The 14,456-nt window shown below is 47.2% G+C and overlaps 1 protein-coding gene across 1 annotated transcript in view; it reads right to left on the reverse strand.

The window, feature by feature from the left end:
* The window catches only part of SORL1 (sortilin related receptor 1), a 147,895-nt gene that overhangs the window by 41,102 nt on the left and 92,337 nt on the right, over positions 1-14,456 (reverse strand). Inside the window, exons 24-27 of the mRNA XM_072954152.1 lie at positions 11,856-11,978; positions 9,732-9,851; positions 3,719-3,844; positions 958-1,065 (exon numbers count right to left, since the gene is read on the reverse strand). Of these exons, the coding sequence (XP_072810253.1) occupies positions 958-1,065; positions 3,719-3,844; positions 9,732-9,851; positions 11,856-11,978 (477 nt within the window). The remainder of the gene's footprint in view (positions 1-957; positions 1,066-3,718; positions 3,845-9,731; positions 9,852-11,855; positions 11,979-14,456) is intronic.

Here is a 14,456-nt window from a genome sequence, read left to right on the forward strand (position 1 = left end):
GTCGCTGAGGCGTGCTGTGTGCCAAACCCTGAGCTAAAGCACCTGACGCAGAAGCACATCGTTAAGCCCTCAGGAGAGCAGCAGGAGAGGTTTTATTGTCCTGTTCTCCAAGCGGAGCACGGGGGATGGAAGGTGGCATCAAGTATGTTGCTGAGAGCACACAGCTGATGAGGGTAAAGCCAAAACGGAAGCCCAGAGCTGTCTGACGTCAACTCCCTGATCTTATCACTCTTAAAATAATGCTGACTCTCCAATACAGGGGTCGGCAAACTTCTACGAAGGGCCAGTGTCATGGACTGAACTGTGCCTGCCCCCCGGCTTACATGCTGTATATTTGGAGACAGGGCCTTTAAAGACATAATCAAGGTTAACGGAGATAAATAAGGATAAAAAGATCAGCAGGATGGGTGTCCTCAGAAGACGAGGCACCAGAGATGCAGGCACAGAGACAACGCCACGTGAGGACCCGAGAGAAGACACCTTCAGACCCGTCCCTGGGTCTCCAGCCAGCTGTTCTCAAGGTGAGTGTTACTGACTCACAACCACCTTTCTGGGTCTAAAGAAAACTGGGGATAGAAAGGGTCACCCGGCCTGAAGATGCTACCCGAGTGATAATGAGCAACACTAATCGAAAGAATAAAGTGGGAGAAATAAGTGTCCGGTTCAAAACCGTGGGTCGGTTCATAGGACACACAGCAACCGAACAGTGGTGACCACTAACTGTGTCCTAATTCCACCATCGCTGGCCACATACCCCTTCTCCTTGCTCTCCCTCACCCACACCAAGCCTCCCTGCTGTGGCCAGCCTCTCGGAGTCCCAGTCAAGCACCCAGGGTCACCTAACCGCAAGCAGGTACTGAGGAAGTGAAAGGGTATAGTCCAGTGTGCGCTGGTCCCCCACCTCGGCCAGGCGCCTCCCGGGGGCGGGGCCGGGGGCGGGGCGGGGCGGGGCCTCACCGCAGTGCTGCTCGTCGGAGCCGTCGGAGCAGTCGTGCAGACCGTCGCAGTGTTTGCTGGACGGGATGCACGTGCCATTCGGGCAGCGGAATCCATTGCACTTCTTCTCTGAAATGGATTTCAATAAGAAGGATGAGGAAACAGGCAGGCACTCATGTCCACTGTGGGGGAATCTTTAATGTGTACCACATCCACAGGCACAATCCGTCAACAGCTATCACAGTTGCAAATGGGTACACACTGGGACCCGGCAATGGCGCGTTAGAAAGGCAGTCTACCTAAGCAACTGGAAAATAATGTAGGTCCAAGGTTATTCACTGCAACACTGTCTGTAACAGACCGAAAACCACCTACATATCTATCCATCAATGGGGGGCTGCGTAATAAACTACCGTGCCCTAGAACGCTAGACTGTTACAAAGGGACCGAGGAAGCACTCTGTAAAAACACGTCCTCGATACAGGACACGTGATAGGTGGAAAAAAACAAGGTACACAACAACGTGCGTAGCATACTACTTGTGTAAAACAGGACAAGAGTATGTAGTATATTAATATTTCTACATACGCACAAAAATATTCTAAAAGGAGTAGACCACAAAGTGGGATGCTGGGCAGATGGGGAGAAAAGCATTTACTGTTTACCTTTATATACTTTTTCCATTTTGAACTATGTGAATGTGTTATCTACTCAAAAAATTATTTTTTTAAAGAAAAGTAGAAGTGGGTAGAAAAAAAGAAAAATATGAATTCCGATTATAAACCCTGATTTTTTTTAAAGCTCTCTGAAATCACTCACCATCTTAATTCTTCAGGAATTCTAAACCAAAGCCCTTTTGGAGAAAGTTTGTCCCAGAAATGTTAAGAATCTTAGGTTTCATACTTAGCACAGAATCCTGAACACCGGGTCACCCTTTCTCCTGAGCAGGAAACTACTGCCGGACATTAGGCTTAAAAATCACTCTAGCAGGTCAGTTGCAAACCCATCTCCTGGCAGAATAGCTCCAGGAAGATGAGGTATAAGGCAAGAAAATGTGTTTTAATCCTGTACAAAGTCATCATTTCTGGAAGATTAGCCAAAAGACATCAAGAACAGTAAGTGGGTGCCGTGAGTTGGGGAAATAGTCACTGTCACTCGGTATAAAAAGGTTTCTCAAAAATATAAATAACATGCATACTACACGAGACAAACTTCCACTCACTCAGTTAGTGAAAACACCTAAAACGTACAATCAAGGGAGACCTGGGGAAACATACACTCTGGTGCTGAAGGAGATCCTCTCGGTATAATCACTTGGAAATGAAATCTGTATACACCGAACAAGAATCACGAAGACTGAGCAGAACCTTTGATCCAGCATTTCTATATTGAAGAACGAACCCCAGGAAGTATCTCAAAGGAAGACTAAGCCTTCATTTCCAAGGACATGAATAGCTTTACTGTGCAGAACAGTGTAAAACTGAAATTACCCAACTGCCCGACCAGGAAGTGACCGAGTAAACTAAGAGCAATACGAAGAGAATACGCACCTGCCGTGAGAAAGCTAACCACAACAACACACAGACACGCGGGAAGGTCTTTGTCCAATACTGTGCCACGGAAGGAGCAGAGTATGGAACAACACATAGACAATGACCACAACTCCGCGAACACGAGGGATGCACAGTATGAAATGACGGCAAGTGTGTCTATTGGTCTCCGCCCTTGGTTACAGGCATAGAGCTCCTAGAGTCCTTATAAATTCCTCGGTGACAGGAGAGTCTTTTGTTCTAATGAGGTGACTCCTGGACACTGTTAGGAGGGGGACTGGTCACCAGAGAAACCATGCCAGGAATAGAAGCCTGGAGCTCTCCACCCCACCTCCCACCCTCCTGGAAGAGGGGAGAGGTCGAGACTGAGTTAGTGATGGATCATGCCTATGTGATGAGATGCCCCAACCCCCAAAATCCCAAAAGTCTATGGTCCAGAGCGCCTCCAGTTTGCTGAAGACGTGGAGGAATATAGCCAGGAATTAATAATAACTATACCGTAACCTTTAAAAACTGTCAATCACTACATTGTATACTTGTAACATAAATATTGTACATCAACTATACTTCAGTTTAAATAATATATTGTAAAATACATGAAGTTTTTAAAAAAATTTGAATCAACAAATAAAAATAAATAAACCTAATTACCTCCCTCCCCCACAGAAAAACAATAAATAATAAATAAATAAATAAAATTTTAAAAATTCAGTGTGGAAAAGCATTTTATATGCTGTGTGTGCGTAGCACTATTCTGTGGTTAACTTCTAGTGTGAAGGTGACCAACTCTCTCAGAATTCTTTTAAAAATCAATTATACCAAGAAAGTTCTTCCTTATGAGTGGTAAGCCATTTTCCCAAAGGACCAAAACAGAGAACTCTTAGCCGTAAAATACACCACTTATACGGGAACTGCTGGCTGATTCCTAGCAGCGTACTGGCAGTGTGACCATATGTAGTGCCCTGGGAGGGTTAGCGGGTTTCTGTTTCTTTTCTTCAAAGTTGTTACGGACAAGCAGTGAGGCAACCTGCTCGCCCAAGAATCAAGACCACAAAACACAGGCTCCACGGGGCAGGGCAGGGGCGCACGGAAGTACGGGCTGGCTGGCAGTCAGGGTGGGCACCCAGGCAGAGCAGGACTCCCTCCCATCTCCTGGTCCATCGGCTGCCTCTTTCCCTGAACAGCAGACACGGGAGAAGCTCCGGGTGGGGGGCCAAAGCATACGTATTTACCACAGTTGACTGGGTCCTCGTCAGAACCATCCTGGCAATCCATGTCACCGTCACACGCCCACCGCTGGGGGATGCAGTGCCCGTTGTGACACTGGAAGTTGGAGGCCTCACAGGTGTGGTAGATGGCTGCCAGGAAAAGAGAAGAGAAACTGTCACGGCCTCCCTCACCTCCGCTCCCCCATCAGCCACCGGGGGAGACTGGAAAGTGGGCTGGTACTAGGTCACTGGTATGAATCCAAGTGTCAGCTTCTCCTTGCCCAGGAGGCAGGCATCTGGGGCCGCCCTGAAGGTGGAGTGCAGGCTCGAGTCTCTGGGTTTACACACTTTACACAAGCACATGTTAAAAAATCCCTCAGTTTCCTAACAACCTATGACATAAGGATGATCCAGCTTTCACAGGTGAGAAGCAGGCTCAGGAGACGAAGAAGCCTGCCCACCTTCACAAGGGTAACCGAGTAATAGCACCAGGGCTGCCCAAGCCCGAAGCCTGAGCTTTCTCCACTCGACCCGGCCACTTCAGTTTCTCACTCACCCAGATTCTGCAGGATGAGGTGAGGCAGCGTGCACTCAGGGGACTGCGTTCTAGACCTGGTCCAGCCACTGTGTGAGCGGCTTCAATTTCATCATCTGTGTTGATATCTAAGGGCCCTTAGAAGTTCCAAAGGGCCGTGATTTTATAATTCTAAATAAACTACCCGATTTCAACTATGGAAAAACCTCAGGTCCAAACAGCATAAAAGACATATCCAAAGTCACAAAGAAAGCAGCCTTCAGAACCCAGAACGGTCTCACTTTCTGGACAGTCAAGAGCCACATCCACCAGCCAACAATCCATGGCGTCTACTACCATCAGTAAGAGGGGAAAAAAAAAAAAAAGGCAAGCGAAACAGAGTCACTATTATAAATGAACAGGCTCATTTGCATACATGGGCTGAGGCCACCTGGAAGGCATTCAGGAAACATCTCAAAACCTCGGCTAAAGACTGGTTCAAATACAGCGTCTGTCTCAAAGCCAACCAACACGGCTAACCACCTTCTCCAACAGATTTCCCTTCCCTCCTCTGACACAGAAAGCAGTCTGTCTGTTCATGGCTGAATGAAAGCCAGGACCGCCCTTGTTGACAAACAGCACGAAATAATGTAACCAAGACTGTCGGGCTCTCTGTTGGTTTAACTGTGTGGACAGGACACGTCCTCACGACAGAAGGAGGCGAAACAAACAAAAGCGGGTTGTTGAGTGCAAGCCACAGTTATCTATCCGATCAGCGCGACTCAAGGGTTGGGAGAGTGAGCTTCCGGAGCCCTCCCAGAATTTCTACTGAACTTGAGGCTGTTTTGTTTTTTTTTGCAATAGCCTAAAATACAAAGCACCCGGCTTTTTAAACCACTTTAAAACAAATGGTGGTCCACTATCTGTTGTCTTATCTCCCCAAACACCAAGGCTATAGCTGGTAGCATGCAAGTAAGTCTACAGGAATTTTCCATATTTCACAACCTTTGGCACTCAGGATCCATTCAACATCTTGTTAAATATACGTATCCCTGATAAGAGGAGTAAGTGTATCATGCATGTTACGTGAGCTTTGCCCTAGTAACAGCCACTGTCTGGAATACTTTTGACTTATTGGTTTTACAAATCTGACAGCCCTTTAAGCCTTGCTCGCATTCATAAAAGATCCTGTCGCCTCCACACAATGCCCTACCGAGGTCCTTGTCATTATGCAGCCTCCTCATTTCACTTTCGACTGAAAACAATTTCAGAGTGCGAACAGAGCTTCCAAATGACAATCCTGGGAGGCATGTTTGAGATCTCCAGATTCTATCACAGAAGCTGAGCTGAGAAAGACCTAATTAATTTGCACAGTTTTACTCATGTGGCCAGGATGGGACTGGAATGCTTAATACAATCTCTGTTTCTGAATTATTCTGCCTGCTGAGTAACTTACTAGCTCTCTGACATTGAGTGTCTGGTGAATAATACGTGCTTAATTGGTGATTTTTTTTTAATTACAAGGTGGGAAGAGATGGACTTTAATTCAGACTGAAGAATTTGGGGAAGATAAGGAAGAATCCTTTGCATAGCAGGATTCACTGTGACTGTAAGGTCAGAAGGGCTAGTGGGTAAACAAACAGGAAATTAGAATATCAGGGTTTGTAAGAGAGGCCACTCTCCTCCAACTTAGTCTCTGACCTGGGACAGAGCTCTCCCGACTCAGGAAGACCCTCTGCAAAAGGGATTAGCCAAATAAAAGTGGGGCGGAAGAGATGAATTAACTACGTGACAAGAAAAGCACTGCCTAATTATAAAGCACTGGATGATCAAGAAGTGAATGAGGAAAAAGTCATGCTAACATCAACACAACTTGAATGAGTAACAATGTAGCAAAGCCACATAGAGCATAAGGAATAGGATGCTGAAAAATAGAAGGCAGATATGGAAAAAGAACCAAATAGAAATTCTAGATATAAAAAAAATATAGTCCTGCACCTGCACCCCAATGTTCATAACAGCACTATTTACAATAGCCGAGACATGGAAACAGCCTAAATGTCCATCAGCGGATGACTGGATAAAGAAGAGGTGGTATATTTATATGATGGAATACTATTCAGCCACAAAAACCGACAACATAATGCCATTTGCAGCAACATGGATGTTCCTGGAGAATGTCATTCTAAGTGAAGTAAGCCAGAAAGAGAAAGAAAAATATCATATGAGATCGCTTATATGAGGAATCTAAAAAACAAAACAAAACAAAACATAAATACAAAACAAAAACAGACTCATAGACATAGAATACAAAACTTGTGGTTGTCAAGGGGCAGGAGGTGGGAAGGGACAGACTGGGATTTTAAAATACAGAATAGATAAACAAGATTATACTGTATAGCACAGGGAAATAGATACAAGATCTTGTGGTAGCTCATAGCGAAAAAAATGTCACAATGAATATATATATGTTCATGTATAACTGAAAGATTGTACTCTACACTAGAATTTGACACAAAATTGTAAAATGACTATTACTCAATAAAAAATGTAAAAAAAAAAAAAATATATATATATATATATATAGTCCTGGACATAAAAGCAGCTCAGTGGATGAGGGAAATAGCCGATTAGATTCAGCTGAAAAGAGAATTGTTGGACTGGAAGAGAAGTCTGAGGAAGTAACTCAGATTCTAGCCCAGAGTCATAAGGAGACAGTAAACGTAAAAACAGGAGGCATGAACGTCAGAACAAGACAGTCCAACAAATGAATGGCCCAGGGTGCTGTTGAACTCGGGGCCAGAGAAAGCAGCCAACAGACAGAGCTGACAGATAGTGGCCGTAATTTCCCAGAATCGATGAAAAACATAAGTCCTCAGATTTTGGAAGGAAAAACACATAGGATAAATAAAAATTATTCCACACCGAGGCAGGTAAAACTGCATAAAAAACAAAAACAAAATGCAAAAATACCTAAACATGAAACTAGAGAGAAAAGGATGTCAGACTGCTGTCTGAACAGGCTAATCTCACAGGAGAATTTAAATCAACACCAATGAGGCCAGAAGGAAATGGGATAATTCTATCAAAATACTTCAGGGAAAATTACTACACATCTAGAAATCCAGGTCCACTTGAATTCAGTTTTGAGACTGAAATAAAGACATGTTTATACAAACAAAACGTCAAAAGGGTTTCCTACTCACAGACTCCTGCTGCAAGAAACACTGAAGGATGCACATGGGAGGGAAGCAGAGGTTAAGTGGCAGGCAGGTTCCTCTAAAGAAGTTTTGTTATTAAAAAACACCAACGAAGACTACCTCTAGGATTTTTAAGATGTGAAACTAAAATACTAAGTATTTCATGTTTTAAAATACTAAATATGTACTAAGTACGTCACTACTGAAACTGTGGGCAGAGGCTCGAATCAAAGCATTCTGAAGTCCTTGCTGGTCTAGGGGAGGGGAAGATATTGAGAACACGCACAAGATGTCCAGGGCAACAGCTAGAAAAACAGAAATAAAAGGTTTAAGTTCAAAAATCAACGCAGCAGGGTGGGGAAAAGGAAACTCAATCCCATGGAAAGCAAAACAGGGTTGGGTGGGAGGAGCCAAGAAAACGCGGGGCGCAGACCTTGCATGCGAGCTGAGGCCGACGGGAAGTCAGCTGGCCTCGACCCATTTTCCTTGGCTTTGCGTAGGACTTAATTTATTAGCCCAGGAAATGAAATGCCAGGCCACACATCTTCATGAGGCTCACATCTAACCTCTGGCTATTTTGGGATGACGAAGGAGGAGAATCAACTTTAAAAGGTTTGGAAGAAGAGCCACTGGAACAAGGCTGCAGACATGGTGCGGGCACTCTACATTTTCCCCAGGAAGCCCTGCCTGAGGAAACCAGGGGTAAACCAGGAGTCTGTGGCAAGCCAACCCGTCGAAGAAAAGTTAATTCATCCCGGGGGGACTGGCATGTGCAGCTGAAACACAAGTCTAACAAAGGCAGTTGTGCTAACAAGATGGTCAATCATCCTGCAACTTACACGCTGAAATGCCCAGGGGCACCCCTACTTTATCGACCAATTATCCAGCCAAACCTAAAGGCTCCAAACAGCTCTCATATGCTTCCTGGGCTGACCTCGGTTACTCCTCCTCCTGCAGCCCCGTCTTGTATACAGAAGGAAGCAATTAGCTGCAAGTCCTTCCAGAAGCAGGGGTGCAGACACCGGGACTGCACCAGGAAGAGTACAGGGGAAGTTTACAAAAGGGTGGGTTCTGATCACATCACAGGGCACCTAGCTGTGTGACCTAGCTGGCATTTGAGGAGATCCATTCACTCCTTATAGCCACATAAGGCCACCTCCCAGCTGAAGCGCACAGAGGGCTGTAGGTGTGTAAAATCATCCAGTCAATGAATGTTCTCCGAACACACGCTCTCCCAGGTGCTGGGCACTGGGACAACATAAAGGAGCACAAGGCAGACCATTTCTGCCCTTCACAAACCAAATCTAAACCAAAGCAGAACAGCTTTGCATTCAAGTGCGGGGCGTGATAACAGATTTGCCTTCTTTCCACTTGATTTTATAGGTTAGTAGGCATGCTCTGAGCTCCCAGACGCTGGGCAGTGTAGGGACGGCTGGGGTACTGTGGGGTCAAGGGGGATTAAGACATGGGATTTGAAAGTGATTCAGTTCACAAGAGTGGAGATCCATTAGCAATGGATGGCAAAATGAAGCCTGACTTGCCAGACCTGCCCTTGCCATAAAACGTTAAAGGAAACATCTTTGTCTCCATCGCTGGAGGCATTTAAGGTAGAACCGAATGACAATTTCTAGAGGAGGTGGCAGAGAAAATTTACTGTCAGGTAGTGGAATTTGTTTTCCTTCCTCCACAACTTCCCCAACTCCTTGCTCTCCCCAAGTCCACCATAATGTACATGGCCCCCGTTAGTTCATTCATTCATTCATTCATTCATAAAAAAGAGTGTAACAAACATGAATGAACCTATCACTCAAAAGAATTAGAACATTATGCCTGTCTTACACCATCCAGCCTTCCTCTGGTATTCTCATGCTGTTTCCCATTTTATTTTCAATGAAATCTCACCCAAAATAGATACAAGCACATTTCAAATTTTCACAGTTTAGGAGACCCCCTGATGTCCCATTCCAGAACATGAGCTAGTTCACTGCTACTCAACACACGGTCCCTAGACCAGAAGCCAGTCTGTAAACTGTTACTTGTCTAGGGAAATAAGAGGCTTGAGCCAAAATGCAAATCAATTCTATCACTCAGGACACTGTTCGGTTAACATTTTTTCATAGCAAAACTTTCTCGATGAAGGAAGCAGACAGTTGGTTAACATTTTGACACAAGCTTGCCATAGAGCAGCTCTCTGAGAAGCAGCGAACTCGTTGGTGTCACACGTCTGTTTCTTAGCGCCTAGACTCTGCGATCACGGAGGGCCGTGATGCTGCCCAGCACGTAAACGGGTACGTGTTGCTCAGAGAGTCCGGGAAATACTGACCAGTACAGTTGGCTTCGTCAGACCAGTCCCTGCAGTCGTTGTCCCCGTCACACACCCAGGAGGAGCGGATGCACATGCCAGAGCTGCAACTGTATTCATCGCTCCGGCACTGGTGCATTTCTGCAGGTGAGACCACAGACAAAGATGTGAGGACAAAATTCTGTCTTTGATGACAAACCTCCTAAAGGTTAGAGATGCACCCAATATCCCCACTACTGCTGATTATCCAGGATGCATGTATGGAGAGGGATACAGAGGGCCAACTATGGGGCCTGAGCATCCTCAGATTTTGGTAACCATGGCAGGTCCTGGGCCAGACCCCCTGTGGTTACTGAGGGATGACCACAGTGCTGTGAACGGAGTACAAGTGTGCCGAGATACTGACATCTCACACTCTGGCCACACTCTTGTCTTGTTCATTTATCTTGGTGCACTTCACAAATACCATTGTCCATGCTTCTCACAATGGAAAGAAGGCTGGGAAGCAATTTTCTGGTTGCCCAGAAAGCCAAATTTTCAAGATACAGAAGACTTCCAGAGACAGAGCCTGTGGTTTCAGAAAAGGAGCAATGAGAACTCCGAGTGTGCTGACCAACGTAAAATGCTCAGCTCAGGGAAAGCAAGTTCAGGGCTGAGCTCCCCAGACAGAGGAAAACACAGCTGGGGACTTTCTGTGGGCAGGGCACCAGGGTGCCAGCTGGTGGGCTGTCTCTAGAGGGGCGGGGGTCTGAGGCAAGTGAACCAGGCAGTCTGACCAGACTTGAAAGGCAACTACACCTGCAACCGCTTCTGCAGCCCTGGGGCTGTCAGCAAAACAGAACTTCCAGGTGGAACCTTCCACGAAAACAGGAAGAGCCAAGCCTGGGGCTGGGGTGGGTCAGTGAGAAGCTGATGGTGAACTGGGGAAGCAGATACCCATGAGGAACCAGTCTGGAGACTTACAAAGAGGACCTGGATCTGAGGAAGGGACTCTCTGAGACCTCGAGATGGACTTCGGATACACCAGCATGAAGGGGTCATGAGCAGAGAATCTGGGGGACTGACGCCATTTAATGAGCAAGAGAAACACATGACCACGTGGTGTTTCCTTCCTACGAGAGCAAAACCAGCCACACACGTTGACCCTCTGACTGCAGAGCGGGAAATGGGAGGGACGAAGGGAAAGCGATGAAACTGACAGGGGCGTATGGTGCAAGGACAAGGGCACAGGAAGCAGGGTTCCAGTCCCCAACTCTGACACAAACTAACTGTGTCACCGTGAGTAAGCCCCTGGACTTCTATGGACCTCAGTCTTTTCATCTGGAAACCAAAAGGACTAAACTAAAGAATCCTTGCCACTCCTTCAATTCCAACACAACATTTTTCTAAATAAAAATTTCCATCTAGAAAACAGATGCTCAAATGATGCTTGTATCATCGGCTGACATCTAACAGGGTTTGCCGAATTAAATTGGTTAAAAAAAAAAAAAGTTCACCAAGGTAAGCTGTGTGTCTTCAGAAGCTAATCTCACAGCTGCCCAGAGGTGTGGACCAAGCTGTACAGCTGTTAATAACCACGTGAATTCATTTAGAAATCTTCCTCACTATCACATCCATAGGTACAGCATCCCTGCAAGGTGAAGCAGGGTCCATCACTTTATGAATGAATCAATCCTACCACGTGGATGGAGGTGGTGGACTCATGGACCCACTACAGATTCCAAAATCCACAGATGCACAAGTCCCATAGTCAGCCCTCCACTTCCACGGATTCAACCAACCACGGATCATAAACTTAGTGCCTGATCCACGGTTGGTTAAATCTGTGGATGCAAAACCCGCAGATACAGAGGGTCCATGGTAGTTGGACACCATCCTCCATGACGTTATGTCCCTGGTTATAGTCTCTCCAGGCATGCATTCCGGATAATCAGCAATAATGGGGATACTGGGTGCATCTCTAACCCTTAGGAGCTCTGACATCAAAGACAGAATTCTGAGCAATTCAGTGCAGCTAGGGTCATAAATCCCACAACAGCTTTCAGAAACCCTCCACTTCCAGCCCTTCCCCCACTAGTACACCCAGGTGAGCAAAGGTGCAACCCCCCGCCCGGAGCAGGATTCCTGGACATCACATCCCCTTACCACAGTGACTCTCATCGCTGTTGTCGCCACAGTCATCCTCGAGGTCACACTTGTAGGAGAGCGGGATGCAGGTCCCAGACTCCTGGCAGCGGAACTGGGTATCCAGATCGCAGACAGTAGTAGCTGAGGTGGGAAAGCAATGACACACTCATTAGGTCCAGTGAACTCCCCCAAGATGCAAACGCCCACTGCAAAACCAATTTAAAAAGAGAAGGATAAACAACAAGGATTTACTGCACAGCACAGTGAACTGTACTTAACATCTCGTGGTAACCCACAATGGGAAAGAATCTGGAAAGTGTATCTGTTTACAACTGAATCCCTTTGCTGTACACCTGAAGCCAACACAATACTGTAAATCAACTGTACTTCAATTAAAAGAGAGAGGGGTGGGGAGGGTACAGCTCAGTGGTAGAGTGCGTGCCTAGTATGCGCAAGGTCCTGGGTTCAATCCCCAGTACCTCCATTTAAATAAATAAGTAAATAAACCTAATTACCTCCCCCAAAAAGAGAGAGAGAGGGAAGCAGATTTTAGTTGCAATTTTAATTTCAACAACAGAAGTGAAACCTAGACTTACAGAAAAAAATAAACTGCATTAGAGCCTGAAATTTACAGCCAAGGGAGATAAGGGCATATCTCTCCAGGGACACGTTTCAGACCGGAACGGAGCCGGGAAAAGTGAGAAACTGTCGTCTAGCTGGGAGACAGAGTGACGGGCCAGATTACCTCCTCAGACCCCCTCGGACGTGACGGTGTCTTCCTAAGTGGCAGAAGTACCTTTATCTGGAAGACCACCACTAGGAAACCCAGTTTCACATGGGAAGCTGGCCCCTCACCACACAGACGACAGAAGGAGTGTGGGGGTAGAATTCTGCTGAAGGAACATGGGCCCTGCAGTCAGCCAAGATGAGGTTTCAAATCCTGGCTCCGCCTCTTCCTCATGCAATTAACTGTAACCTCCCAGGAGCCTCAGTTTCCTCCACAGTAAAAGGAGGATAAGGTGAGGTGAGCAGGCGCGTGTGATGACAGAAGGACTTGATATGGGTCTAATTCCACGACCCACTTCACCCAGCCGCGGTGCCTCCATCCCTGCTGCGGTGGGATGGAGATAATACCGACCCTCCTGGCAGGTGAAGAAGAAAACAAGCCTGGGACCAGAGCCCACGATTAGGATGCACTTCTAACAGGCTCCAGACAGTCACTTCTCTTCCCAACCCTCTGCACTGCCCTTCCACATCAGAATGTGAACACAATCAGATTTTTCTCTCTCTTCTAAATAGAAATGATCTGGGTTTAAGCAGAATCCCAAGAGCCCTCCAGGAGAGGCTCTGGGAGAGAAGGCTGCTCTCAGGAGCAGCCGATCCATGCGGAAAGACCCCGAATCCTGGGATGTAGGTAGGGGCGCTGGGAAGAGAAGCCAGCAGCAGCCCCGCAGTCAGCCGTCCCACAGCTCTTATTTGAAACTCCATTTCTTCCCTGTAACTGAGCTCGTGGTGGGAGGCAGGGGATGAATGCAGAAGTGACAAGACCACAGGGGACTCATGTCAAAACCTCACGTGCTTGAAAACCACCCGGCGTAGGAGTCTGAGCAAGAGAAAGGGAGGTCTGCCGACAACACCCTTCCCGTGTCTGCCTTTGTCGCCACGCTTCTCCTCCTCCCTGGCAGCTGGCTGGATGCCTCATCTAACTTCCCGGACAGTGGTGCCCAGTCCCAGCCTGTCCCCCTCCTGCTGCCCATGAACAGCGTGCCTCCCACCCTCACAAGCACTGCTGCCCTCCCCAGTAAGGGAGACACTCAGGAAGGCTCAGATAAGCACCACTCCCTGGCTCCCAGGCTCCACGTTTTAACCCCTGCTTCCCTCACCTTCTCACCTCTGCCACGTCTGACCAGTTGCTACCCGAGCCACGTGGAAATGCAAGAAAGCAGAACAGAAAGCAAGTCTCAGGGTCTCAGGAAGGTCATCCTGGCTGACTCTGGCACCAAACCAGGAGGAGGTCAGAGCCAGCAGTACACTTTCCCCAGAGAAGCTCAAACCGCACGAAAACCCATGAGGCCAGCAGCAGAGTTCAGGGGCTGAGGGCTGGGGGGGCGGTGGGGCTGGAGGGAAGGGGGGCAGCACTCCCTGGAGATGGAGGGAGGTCTATCATGCAGAACACTGAACCAATCCGAGATCCCAGCTTGTCCATCCAGTGGGAACCAAAGCCCAAGGAGGAATCCTTAGCTATTGGACACAAAGTCACCTAGTTTCTCTCTCTCTGCTTCCACTTTGCCTGATGATGTCTGGGCAATTTTCCTGCAACATGTTAATTCTAAGAAGGTTGGATCAGAGTCCTTTTGGCAGAAAAGAAAAATACCCAAAGAGGTCGGTGATCTCCCACATCTGCCTTCAGTAAGTCCTTCTCCCTCGGTGTAACGGCAACCACTGAAGCCAAGGAAAACTGAGCAAGGCAAGGTCTGGTAGTGACCTCCTGTGAGCCAGAAAGGGCAGGACACAGGATGGCAGGGCCCAGGTGAGCTGACCGAGTTGACTGCTTCTAAAGATGCCCTCCGGGAGGAGTGGCATGGGAGCCCCCAACAGGCTCTACAGGACACTTGGAGA

This window comes from Vicugna pacos, chromosome 33 (assembly GCF_048564905.1).
Source record: "Vicugna pacos chromosome 33, VicPac4, whole genome shotgun sequence".
In the NCBI taxonomy this organism is placed as follows: domain Eukaryota; kingdom Metazoa; phylum Chordata; class Mammalia; order Artiodactyla; family Camelidae; genus Vicugna; species Vicugna pacos.